At 29.2% G+C, this 14,733-nt stretch overlaps 1 protein-coding gene across 1 annotated transcript; it reads right to left on the bottom strand.

Moving 5' to 3' along the window:
* Positions 1 to 5,431: 5,431 nt before the first annotated feature.
* LOC108339823 (early nodulin-like protein 2) lies at positions 5,432 to 6,805 on the bottom strand. Its single transcript, XM_017577040.2, has 2 exons — positions 6,427 to 6,805; positions 5,432 to 6,112 (listed from the first exon to the last, which is right to left on the bottom strand). The coding sequence occupies exons 1-2, from the start codon at positions 6,608 to 6,610 to the stop codon at positions 5,724 to 5,726; spliced, it is 573 nt and encodes a 190-aa protein (XP_017432529.1). The 5' UTR covers positions 6,611 to 6,805; the 3' UTR covers positions 5,432 to 5,723.
* Positions 6,806 to 14,733: the final 7,928 nt, after the last annotated feature.

The raw sequence follows: 14,733 nt of genomic DNA, 5'->3' as shown, positions 1-14,733 counted from the left end.
AATAGTTTTTAGTTATAATATAAAATATAAATATCAATCAATTATTTTATTTTATTTTTCATTTTTGTATTTTTTATTTTAATTACTTATTTCTATAATAGAAAACATATAGTAATAAAATATTTAATTATGTTAATTTATTTTATTTATGAATTCAATATTTTATTTGATTACAATATAAAAATATATTAATAAAATATCAATAATATAATTATTAAAAATGCATAATTTTTTTTTTATTTATGTTTGTAATGATAAGTATTAAAATGTCATAATTGATTATAACTTTTTATATGATTGATTAATATTTATGTTTATAATTGATAGTAAGAAAACTGTAATCAATTACACATGTTTCTTCGCAAATCTGCTAGGTACAGCGTGGAAAGTTTTCAATTTAAAAATAATCCCAATTTTTATATTTTTTATTTTGTTTTTCGTATATTAATCGCTTATTCGTATATTCAAAACCTTCAAAACAATAAAAAAAAATTGACAAATCATAACGGTGAGATAAAAATAGTTACTATACCATTTTTATAAATGGAAAATTTTACATCAAGACTCTTCAGTTTTTGGCACCTATTTTACACTTGATGAGAATTATTTTTAATTTTGTAGTTGATTCTTCCTAAATTATTTTATATTTTAAAATAAAATATTATATCATTAATGTTGGATGAATGTTCACTAAATTTTTTTTGGATATTTATGTATAGTCACCTTTTATTTTTATTTTTTATTTAATTCTTGTAAACTTTAGAGAGTAATTATCATTATTGAACAGAAAATGTAATTATAGTATATATGGAATATTTACTCAAATTATTTAAGCTCTAATTTATAAAGATAATCCACATTACCTACTGGTTATACATATAACTTACCTATCTACAGGTCAATATTAACTAACTTGTTAGTTATATGTTTCAAAAGTTATTTTTGTTTCTTTCTATCTTCACCTAACTCACTAGCCCAGTCACATCTTTTAAATTAAACATATTTTTTTTCTCTTAATATAATTATTTTATTTTATTTAATTCCCATATAATTTTATTCACCATTTTTATTTCTATTTTTTTTATTTCTATTTTTTTGTGTGAAATAGATCTGAATTCTGAAAAATTATTGAAATATAAAAGCAAAGTAAAAGATAAGGTTGAGCAACAACTAAGGTAGATGGGAATGTGAGAATCCACAAAACATGTTAGATACGTGCAGATAACTAATTATATATAATACATTTGATTTGATTTGGCTAATAGTTTTTTTTCTTAATAAGTTCAATAATGAATAGAAGGGTTATGAAATAATTAGAAAGTTAATTTTTTTTTGGTGGAAAGAATTAATTTAGTGATACTCAAGTTTTATTTTTTTTTATGCTTTAAAAACAATTTTACTTTAATCAATATATAAAATAAAGTATTTTTAACTCCCAAATATAAAATACCATATTTAAATATGAATTTTTTAAAAAGAAAAAAGATTATATATTAATTTATTATAAGAATCTAGAAAATTATATTTTAGAATTGATTATGTTTTTAAAATAATAAGTCTTAAATATTTTAATATTAAAATGTTAAAGTATAAATATAAATTCTATGAACGAGATTTATTATTTTAAAACATACCATCTCTGTAAATTATTTTTCAATAATTCTTTCTTCTCTTTTATCTATCTTCATATTCTACTGATTGAAGATTTGATTGGAGGGATATTGCGACGAGTTCTTTAAGTTCAATTGAATCAAGTTTTTATTTTGAGTAGGTAGATTTTCTATTATTTTTTCTCTTAGGCCAAAACAATTTTTCTCTAGTTGAGTCATCAATGTGAGTTTATGTTAATCAATAATCATAATGGTATGCTCTAATCATGTTTATGATAGTTCTACGTGTGCATATAATATATTGTGAGTTTAGAAGGATTCAATTATGTTATAGTTGTTTTAGCAATTTTTGTCAAGTAAGAGAACTTGATTTTAGCCCTTACATCTTTAATTATTTAATTGTTGTTTTAATTATTTAATTGGTGTTGTAAAATATGATTTTTAATTATGAATTGTGATATATCCTTGATGTGTAAGGATGAAATGTGTATATTAAACATGTGCATAATTCCTTTCAGTAATAACTTAGAAATTGGTTTATATGTTAATAAGAATACCTTTGTGAGATTTTGGAATCAAGTAATATGACATTAGTTGAATTAAAAAGTATGAACTTTTTTTTATCATAAAAAGGTTTACTAAGTGGGAGTTAGCTCAAATTACTTAAATCAGAGCTTAAAAGTTGAAAATTGTGATTTTATGATACTGTTAGGCACTATTGTCATGTTGTCAAGCATTAGTAATTTGAAAACATAGGAGTTGTAGTGGTACTCTCGTTGGGTGCACATTGAGCTTGTTGGGTGATGAAGCTAGTGTTGGGTGCCATCTAAATTGCGTTGGGTGAGTGGAAACTTTGGTATGATGGTGTTGGGCGGTATCAAACAAATTTCTTTTGCTTACTTTGAATCTCATAAAATGGATGTGTATATGTATATATATTATTAATTATGATGAATATAGGCTATTGAATGCGTTATATGGATTATAAACTTTGGTGAAATAATTATTGTCTGTAAGTCTATTATCAGTAATTTTTATCTGTTGATAATTATTGACAAAAAAATCTGTCAATAAATCCGTTTGTAATATTGTAATCTGGTTTATTTTCTTCCTCTCTCTCCTTTTTTTTCTTTTATTTTTATCCACATACACGAAAGAATGCATCAAAAACATAAATAACGCTCATGCTAAATAATTTAGTGTATGGTTGCATAGTTCTGTGAAAGAGGAAGAATAGAGTCACTGCCCCTTCCTTATGTGTGCTAGAGAACAAAAAGATGGAGTGAAAGACCTCAAACGCTATGTTGATGATGGAGACGGAGACGATGACTCGACTAAACGGAGATGGGGGCGACCTAGCTTGTAGCTGTGGTGGTGAGTAGGGAACCAGGAGGAGAAGAAGCTTCCTCATGCAAATGTGGAAGAAATGTGAAAGAGATAGAATATATAATGACATTATCTCATGGACATAAAGGAAAAATGGGTGGAAAAATTCTCACTCATTTTATCGATGATTTTTTTTTCCAGTAATGTATATTTTATTTATCGACGAATTTTACCGACGAATTTTTTGATCATAAGTAAAATATACATTACCAACATATTTTATGTATATTGCATTTACTAACATATTTTACTGTGAAAAAAAAAATCTGTTGGTAATGATTTTAAAAGTTTGAAATTTCTCATAAAATTTGTCGATAATGTTAATTTATCGACAAATATATTTTGTCAGTAAAATTTAGTTAGTAATTTCAATAATTTTTATAGTGATTGTAAAAAAACATATTTAGATTTTTTATTACAGAAAAAAAACTAATCTTATGAGTGGAGAGTGTCAATTACAAGTGCAAACTTTTAAGTATTTCAACATCAATATTTAGTTCTCCGATTAAGAATTTTATGCAATTGTTTATTTACGGGGATTGTAAATTTTGTGTTGAATTAATCTCTTGAAAAACTTATATTTCTTTTATGTTGTTTATAATCTTATTTTTGAATGTATATGTAACTACTTTCAAGTACACTTTGTTGAGATGACTAGTGTAATCTTACATCTTCTTCTATTCTATTTTTTTTATGATTATCATATCTATAATAAATTATTTAACAATAATAAATTATTTAACAATAATAAATTATTTAACAATTTTATATTATTTAACAATTTTATATTATTTAACAATTTTATATTATTAAATGAGATATTACATTATGTTTTCAAAATTTTATTAGAAAACGACTATAATAATATAATAATATAAGAAATTCATTATTTGGACATGATAATTAATTTGATTAAGGTTAACTACCATATTACTACATAATGTTAATTATAATACTTTATCGATATATATATATATATATATATATATATATATATATATATATATATATATATATATATTACATTTCATATTCATTCCCGACAAAATATATTCTTGAAAAAAAAGGAGATTTTATTAAATTTTATAAAAGACATTTACCTATCATTTCGGTTTCGTTTTTAATTAATTTCAAGTTTTAATATGAAAAAGTTGTAGTCATACTACAGGTGGCAGCAAACTTTATTCTAATTCATTAATTAGTATTAAAAACAAAACTTGCACATTTATTTTCTTATACAAAATAGAAAAAGAAAATTAGTTTCTCTTAAGTTTTGAAAATATACTACTTATATAATTTACTGAGATCGACTTAGCAATGACAATAAATCATTATTTGTTTAAATAATTTAGATATATCAAATTACTTTAAAAACATAATGTTAAAATAAATTGTTCCCAATAAGTATCGAACTTATTTGGTTCCAAAAGTTTAGAGTAAACTTTTATAATTAAAATTGTTTGTAAAAGGTAAAAACTTTGCCAGGAAAATAAAACTGCTATTTTAAATTTTATAAATATTGGCGTTGAAACGTTAACAAAGATACATTATAATTGAAACGCTAAAATGTTTATGTTAACATTTAAACAAGTTTAGATGACGATTAGTATTGACTTTTATTTACATAATCAGTCTTGTTAAATTTCTCTTATGTTTCATTGAATTTATTTATCCTTCTCACACTTTTTTTTCTTTAAATTCTACCTTATCTATTTTTTATTCACATATATAAAATCCTCAATTTTATCCTTTTTTATTTATTTTCGGAAATGAATCAAAACGAAATAAATAATTGATTAAATTTAACATCAAATTGTTAATCTCCAATTGAACCAAATCCTCATAATCTTTCACTTTCACTAATTAAGCTTACATAATAAATTAAAAATATGTTCAATTTTCAATATCTTACTCTCATTTTCATTTCAATTTTTCATTTTTCAATCACCACTTACTAATTTCATGGATCATGTCAATTCAAAAAGACTACTAGCTGATGACAATCTTATAAAAAAATAAAAATAGAAAACACAATCATCTCAAATTTCACTATTTTTCACTCTATCAATTCAAAGACAACAAAATTGAAAGTTCATACAACTTTTCCAAGCAAGCATACGGGTAGTTTTTTATTTTTCATAACTTAATTATCTTATTTAATAAATAAGTTATAAATTAACCGAGTTATTGATGGGATTCTTTCACTTTTTTTTATCGGAAATAAAGAATTAATAATATAATAAATCAATTGGGATTCCTTTAATAATTTGCTTATTATGTACGTTGAGAAATAAAATACCTACAAAATTCGTATGTATAAAATATTAATGTGTCCATGAAATCCATTTAATAACCTATTTAAACATATTTAAACATGTATAAATCACTCAAAACAGTGCTCATAATTTAATGTAAATAAAGAAAACACTTGAAACTGTTAAACAACTTTTTATTAACCACTCAACAATAGAGAAAAAGGTGTAAACAATTACATACATAAATTACAAATACATGGTCTATGAATTATGAGTTTATGGATCATCATTCGACCGCATTACATGAAAAAAAAAACAAACTAGAATCCAAGAATCCTAAAGAAAACGATAAAAAAATGTTGAAATCAGATAAAACAAAACACCCACACAAACTAGAAATCATGTTGAAACAATAATTATTTTTGACCATTAGTTCAAACCACAAGTCTCACCCATTAGCCACACCAACAAACTAAGCCAACCCTATAAACCCAACCAACACAAAACCAACCAAAACTCCCAAACCCACACCAACCCTCCCTGAGCCCGATTTCTCCGACGGGGGCGGTGCCGGAGAGGTCAGCCCCGTTGCCGGAACAGTCTGCGGCGGCAGGGCGCTTGTAGGCGGCGGCGCAGTCACAGGAGGAGGTTGTCTGACGGCCATGACAAGAACAATGAGTTTTTGACCGATTTTGCAGTTGTCAAGGTTGCCACTTACGAAATAAAAGAGACCCGAATGAGAAAGTGGGAAAATTGAATCACCATCGTCCATTTTCTGAATGGGATTGTTGATGTTGCATGAATCGAAATCCTCCTTCTTCACCACCACAACTGAATCTATGCCTTTGTTGTACTTGAAATCTTCAAGCGTGCAATAAAAAACAGTGAGAATCAATGTTGTACTAAAATAAGACACCCTTAACAGATTTTACTTGTTGGCCATGAAAATATGTTTTAACATGGCTCATGATTGAAACAGGATTTTAAAAACCAGGTTCTGTGTTGTTTTACACAGTCTGCATAAATTAGATGAAAATCAAATGACTCAGATTTCAATGTTTCTAATTGAATCTGTTTATCAAGGTTCGATCTTCATGTTTAAACGTGTGAAAAAACTAGATCACAAGACACTCGGATGACAGAAACTCTGAAAAGAAGAGAAAGATTGGACTCACGGAGAGTATCGTTGACTTGAAATCTGTTCCTCTGAGCCCAGTGGTTGTAGTCTTCGGAAGGCTTGGCCACCCATCCATCTCTTCCACCAACATCATACTGCCTTGCCTCAGCTTGAAACTTTGATGATGACGCAAGAAGAAGCAGCGTAGGAATCATCGAAAACAAGAGACCCAGAAACGCCATTTCAATGATGTCTGAAAAAGATTATGAACTGAAAGAGAGAGTGAGTGAAAGGTGTAATACTATATGTATCTACTTATATATATATAGTGGGGGATTGAGAAGAGAAGAGGTAACCGTTGGGGATTAGAGGAAGGAAAATGCTTTGATGTGTAAGGTATTTGCTGGCATTATATAGAAAGAAGAGAAGAGTGTGTTGAGAGAAAGTGAACGTTTTGTGTTGTGTGGTTGATTTGGAGCATGCAATGCTACGTATACACTTGGCAACATGCAAGAGATACAACGGTAATATACACTCTTTTTATTTACTTATTTATTTATTTATTTATTTTTATAATGTTAAATTTACAACTCATTTTGAATAAGACGTATGAGAAGAAAGACAAATAATATAATGAAAAAAGGGTGAAAAATAGAGAAAAAAAAATTAGGGTTGTTTATTTGACCTTTGAATCTTTGAGAGAGTTACCTTTAGGAGTTTGAAAATGAGAAGGAGAATGATAGATGATATAATAAAAAGGGTGAAATGTTTAAACCGGAATTCAAATATTAAAATTTGATTAGAAGTGAAACTTATTAAGAATTTATTGTCTTTTTTATATCCAAATTAATGGACAAATTCACGGATTAAAACGACATTAAATAACCATGTGTTACTATTATGCAGAAATATATTACGATGAATAAAGAGATAAATAATTCATATTTAGAATTTCTTAACATTTAATAATTTTTAAAACACAAATAACCGTGAGTTAGACTTTCAAAAATTAAATGTTCGTTCTTATTAATTAAAACAATTAAGAAAACAGCGAAAGGAGTGTTTTTTATATTTTATATTATTTTTCTCTTATCTGCATTAGTTCTCTAAATTGAAAAAAACTAATCGGTCCGAAATTCAAACTGGGATATATAGCAGTTTTGTGAGTTATATTTAGGGAGTCTTTATGCAAATAATTCAATTTATTATGTATTGAAAACGTCTTTACTATGCAGATATTATTGGCTAAAACAATTTTTTTATGCAATTTGTAAGTTGTTTTTATGAATTATATAAAATGTTTATTAAAAACGTTAATAAAATAAAACAGTTCGTGGATATATTATAATTTTTTAAAGTTTTCTCATACATTCACATAATTTATTTGATAAGATATGATAAAATAAGTTGTTTATAAGTCCAATCTTACTTGTTCCGTCCACATAAAGGTTTTATGATTTAGTTTTTAATTTTAATATAAATATGGTTTGTTTCTTAAAAATTTAAGAAAAATATTAGAGGAAAAAAAAAGATTGAATTATGCTTTCAACAACTTCTTTTCTTAAACACTTTCCTTTTACTTTAAAGGAACTTATAAAGAGATAAAAACATTGAGAAAGAAAAAAGATCATTCATATTATATCAATTCATCTTATTCAGTATGACTATTGGAAACGTTTCGACTTTTAGTCTATTTTAAACCGGAACTATTATTCTTATTTATCACCTTGTGATCAAATATTTTTTTTAAACTTATTTTAAGTATTATTTTTAATTATTTATTATTTTTACTTATTTATCTAAACAACTTTCTTAATATATTTTTTTAAAAGTAATCTTTCTAAATTTTTAAAAAATTAAAAATATTACTAATTAAAGTGTCTATAATTAAGAAAATAAAAAAAATATCTTTAATCCTTTAATAGTCAGAACATTTTTTCATTTTTTCCTTTTAAATAGATGAGTGAATCACTATGATGTAATATATATATATATATATATATATAAATCCTTAGAAAGGTAATTGTCAAAAATATTTATTAATAGATATTTTATGAGTTTATATTACTACGGAGAAGATAATGTAATTTACTTATTTTATTATAGTTGATATGTTATCTTTGACTTTTGTATAACAAATATACGTTTAACATTCAAATTTTATTTCATTATAAATGGTGCATTGATGAAAAACACAATTAGTTAGTAATAAAAAAATTTAGTTAGTAATAGTAAAAAATTCAATGCTAATTCAAGTTTATTGACAAATTATTTTTAATTACAAATTTGTCAATAAATTCATTTGATAAATGTGTATCGGTAATTATTTATAAATTATAGTATTGATAAAAGTTGCATTAGGTTCTTCTTTTCCTTTTTCTTCGTTTTTCTTCTTCCTTTCCTCATTTTGTTCTTATTGTTGTGCTTCCATTATTGTCACCATTGTTGTTGTGTCCGCCACCACTGTCACCATCATCATGTTTAACTCACCCTCCTCCTCTTTCAACTCCAATTGCCATTATCTTCACTCTTCCGTGACATGTCACTATCACATTTCCATTACCTCCACTACCACTGACTTCAACTTTTCCTCTTCCTCCTCTTCCTTCTTCTTCTTCTTCTCTTCTTCTCATACATCTCCTTTTAGACATGGCGAAAAGTATTTCGCTCAATTTACCAATAGATTTATTAACAAAAAAATTTGTTGATAATGCTACAAGTTAATGACAAAATTTATTAATGAAACTAATGTCAAACAAGTTACTAAAGAAAATATTTGTTAGTAATATAAATTCTATATTATCAAAAAATGTTACTGACATAGTTGTCTTTTCAATTCTAACCTCCATAAACTCAACAATGTCTCTCTTCAAGTGAATCTAACATCCATGTGTTTTGCTCTCTCATGGTAGATTTGATAACTAACTAGATGAATAACACTTTGACTATCATGATAAATAGTCACACAATCCTACAAAAAACCCAACTCTCTCATCATTCCATTTAACCATAGTGCCTCCTTAACCCCTTTATAAGCATGATATACTTTGTTATCGTAGTAAATAAAGCCACCATTGATCACAAACTAAATTTCCAACAAGTTGTAATTCTGAAAAATGTAAAAACATACCTTGAAAGTGAATTTTTGATATCAACATTCCCTACATAATCAACATCTAGAAACCCTTTTATAATAACTTTATTATAGGTAGATTGTATATCACTTGACCAAACAATATTCTTCTATTAAGATATCTCAACACCCATTTCAAAACCTCATAATGAGTACATCCTTGATCTACTATGAATCTACACACTAACAACATGTGCCAAATCTGGTCTACTATAGACCATCTCATACAAGATGCTTCCTACTCCATTAGTGTAATGTCCAATTTTGGGATGTCATGATTACGAGTAAAAAGTTTAAAATTTTAAAATCATAATACTATTGCGGAAATCCAAATTTTATAAATCTTTATAGTTAACAAAAAATAAACTATAGTTCCAATTTATTACAAAATAAAACTCCAAATAATATAGTTTATTCAAAAGAAAACCATAAAATTCCCTAACTCTCAATTAACTTGTCCCGCTATATTGCATCTAAATTATCTACATTATCATCTGCTCTTGTATAACGACACGAGTTATATGATCATTGCACATACACAAACAAACACACATAATGGTGAACTAATTGAGAATCAAACATAATCCAAAATAAAAGAATTCACAATGCCAAATATTCATCACAATATTAAACACACAAAATTACTCAAACACAACACACGTCATTATTACAAATCAGTGGTCTATCATCCTGCCATCGCAATAAGACACGTTTCTCGTGCCCCTCAAGAACTTACGAGTAAAAGATTCGGTGAATCTTTCCCTTCTCCACTGCATCGCACTGGCGAAGATAACCTCTTTCCACTGCTTTGCACAAACGAAAGAGTCATTGTTGGATTTACTAGGTAGAATAATATGACCCCTAACAACCTGTCTTACTTCACTCACATACAATCAAACGACAACCTCACATATTCTCAACTTCACATACGAAAGCATATTCTCTCGTAACCCATTTGAAATCATTCCTCACATAATGACATTCTCAAGACATTAATTAAGAAAATATCATAACAATATAAAGTCAACCAAAAACACATTAAATAGTCAAATATATGCTAAAGGCATCCCTTTTTGTTTTTCCAAGCCCAATTATTCCTAATCATAAAAACTCATCCACCTACCTAATTGGACTCCATGTTGTAAAAAAGTGCCTCCCACGTTGCTAACTTACGTAACTGACTCATTTTTCTCCATGTATCATTCTCTTTTTACTATTATAACATAATACACAATGGCCTCACACCATAATTTATGTAAAGCACTCATTTGTATCTATATGAACCACGTTTTCTATCTATATGAACCACCTTACAATCACTTTGCATGCAAAACTCTCTTTATATTATAACTTTCATTAACTCACTAATAATATTCTATTATAAATACTAAAACACAGTCTCACACCCTACTTAATATTCACATGCACAAGTTCCTAATACACCAACACATTCTCATAAATATCTCACAATCCCACTACCACTTTTACTAAATCATAGATTTCTCTTTCCAAAAGCTAGTTATACTAGCACCAATATCTCATTCCCATATACCACTTGTTTCATGCACTCATTCCTCTCCCTTTTAGAACCAAGTTTTCATTTACCAAAGTTATTATGCCCGTGAACCTTCTTTCACGAGAATTCTTTACACTGCGTATTACTTCTTACTACACAAACCACACTTTACGGAACATGTATCTCTATATCAAAAACACCTTGCATGTACCCTAAGATCAATCTTCAATCTTTACTTTTTGTTTTGTACAACCCAGCTCCCACTCTCCACTGACCCCAAACCTTAATATTTATTTACCCCTACACCCTCTTTCTTTTACCTCCAACCGTACCCATGCACCAAACTTAAGTTCCCCTATCTACTTAAAAATAAACCAACAACCTATAGTCCATGAAATACTCCTTCAATAGAAAAAGAACCATCAACCAAATAGTCCTCCAAACTACTCATGGACTATAGACCCATGCTTTCCCTTATTATTTTCTCTCACCTAAGTCTCTATACTCTACGGTCACAAATTATTAGAGTTGTTAGGTTTTTTTAAGCCCCAAGCCTAACCCTGGACTTTTTTTATACTTAGCCCATTTCTATTGACACATACCTTAGGGGGCTTTTTTAAAGCCCCTAGCCCCCAAAACCTCATTAGATGGGTTGTGAATGAAGTAGGGCCAGGTTAGCCCCCTAAACATCATTTTTGTTGTTCGAGTATTCCCATTTTTTTCTGAACAACCGCTAAGCACTTGACGGCATCCCCCTCACTCTCGTCGCCCCTCCCTCCGCCTCCTCCCGCTGTCTCCCCCCGCCATGCTGGACCCCGAAGGAAACCTCGGCCCTCATCAACGCCTACCGCGACAAGTGGTACTCCATCGGCAGCACCAACCTTAAAGCCACCCACTGGCAAGAGGTCGCCGATGCCGTCACTGCCTAGTGCCCCCAACGCTTCCCCTACTGCCAAAACCACCGTCTAGTGCCGCTACAAAATGGAAAAACTCTGCAAACGCTGCCGCACCGAAATCCAACGCCTTCGCTCCCTCCCTCTCCTCGCCTAATCAACAATCCACCACCGCTTCACCCTCCTCCTGGGTTCACTTCAAATCCATGGATTCCATGGAAAAAGGCCTCAACAAACCCCACCCTAACACCACCACCACCAACCCCAGCACCCCCACCAACAACCTCAATTTCCCTGGTGACGATGACGATCTATACGAGTGTAACATCCCGTAATCTCACACTTGATAATTCATAATTGATATATTGTAGCATTACATTTAAGGTAACATCCCTTAATCTCACACTTGATAATTTATAGTTGATATATATATGTTTTAAACTCAGATTTCAACTATAAACTCATAAATATAACTCGAATTCTTCTAATTTATTCTTCTATCTCTTTCTTCATTGGCACTGAATCAGACGACATTCCTCCATCTACTCCCGTATAACGAATTATACGATCATCGCACATACACAAACACAAACAAGTAGGGTGAGCTAACATGCAACCAATCATTTATAAAACATGCATAATTACTTTGATACACTCAACAAACCTCATATAATAATTATGTCAGACACCCTCATACCATCATACAACAATCGCATCATAGATACTCATACCATCATACAACAATCGCATCATAGATACTCATCCATTACTTTGATACACTCAACAAACCTCATATAATAATTATGTCAGACACCCTCATACCATCATACAACAATCGCATCATAGATACTCATACCATCATACAACAATCACATCATGGATACTCATCACACAATACCACAATTACTAATAGACACTCATCCCACAATACTTAATAGACACTCGTTCCACAATACTCAATAGACACTCATTCCACAATACCCAATAGACACTCATTCCACAATACCCAATAGACACTCATTCCACAATACCCAATAGACACTCATTCCGATGATATGTTGATGAGCGGTCACAGGAGGTTATGCACTTGTGATGCCTTCTACTTCCTCTTACAAATACACTTCCAAAATACTCCATACCATCTACAAGGTTAGTCCTCAACACTATGTCAAAATCCGGCACATAGACCAGGACCTCCTGCCCCTCTCACCACATAATTCATCCTTCTCTACTTGAGACTGGATGATTATTAGAGTATCAGGATAACCTCCAACTACAGGACCCTCAACATCAACATATACACAAATACCATATCATTACTGAATCTCTCCGCGAGACTCATACCATACTCATATTCCTCAACTCACATTATACCCTTACAAAATCTCCCCATAATACTCATATCATGTTCAGATGCATAAATTCAAATCCAATATAATAAAATCCAATCATCGCAAAAATCATACAAAATGAATATATCACAATAAATTAACAATACTAAAATATCACCATAAATGGTCACCAGATAAGAATCAAATGTTTGACGAATCAAACTCACCATAAACGCCAGTACATATGACTTGTCACAACTTACTGGATTTGACCAGGGCTGCTCTATGATAAGGGATGTACCAACTCCGGTTTTTAAGATTCCTCTATCCTACTATCACAATTATAATTCATAATTCCATATCTACCACAATAACATGAATTCATCAGAAATTTTCATTCCAACAAGATATATTGCACAATAATTTAACAGTACATAATCTGTTCAACAAGATTTAAGTTAAAAACTCGTCGAGTAGACTTCCAGGAAAGAGAGGTGCGTCACAATGGACAACTTAAGTACCAAGTCTTTCCTTAGCCAAAGTGTTCCTCAACTAGTTTTAACAAATTTCTTATTTACAGATTCAAAACAACAGCATATAATATTAGCACAGAAATTCACTATAGATAGATATACAGTAAGCACCTATGTTTTTCATTAACAGTATTCACATAGAATTTCAAGACATGAATAGTAATAAAACAATATTAAATCATAATATAAAAGCTTAGAAGGGTTAGCTCCCCTACCTCTATTCTTGACTTAATCTCTTGCTCAGAATTTGTTTTCCCGAAAACCCTTCAAAACCTCTACTCTTCTTACAACTAAAAATTTCTTCCTAACTCTTTCTTCTCCATTTCTCAAGCTTTCTCACTTGATTCTTCCTCTCTTTGTGCATAATATCCTCCCCTCTCGTGGCTATTTATAGTCCAAAATTTTTACTATTCACCAATTTTTTAATATTATTTATTATTTTAATATTATTTATTATATTAATATTTTAATCACCACTTGACATATTGGATGCATCAATAATGCCTTAAAATCTGAGTGTTTTATCCACTATCAATATTTTTAATTTTTTTTTAATTTTTTTTAAAAGAAAAAGGTAGAAAAGAGTTTGAACCCATGTTCTTGAAATCCCCACAATTTTCTAACATTTAAGCTACCAAAATTTCTTATTTAGCTTTCTATATTTTATAAACTTATTATATTTTTCATTCACAAAGAAATTTATTACTACTAGTAATAAAATATTACTATTAAGGTAAATATTTTTCATGGGTCTTACAACGAGGAATTCAAGAACACCTTTCTTGGCATGGTGTCGCACAATGACGCGAAGAGGGAGCGTGAGGCAACGCCGTGGCCGAGCGTGAAATTCTTCCACCTGTACCTTATGAAATTACCTATTTTTCTAAGTCAGTGATGTTTATTCTTATATCTATTTGAACACACATTTATTTGTTTATGGGATCTTACTCTCATAAATT

Source organism: Vigna angularis, chromosome 5 (genome assembly GCF_016808095.1).
Source record: "Vigna angularis cultivar LongXiaoDou No.4 chromosome 5, ASM1680809v1, whole genome shotgun sequence".
Classification (NCBI taxonomy): Eukaryota; Viridiplantae; Streptophyta; class Magnoliopsida; order Fabales; family Fabaceae; genus Vigna; species Vigna angularis.
The sequence above is the reverse complement of the archived record's forward strand: the minus strand, read 5'-3'. Positions and strand labels throughout refer to the sequence as shown.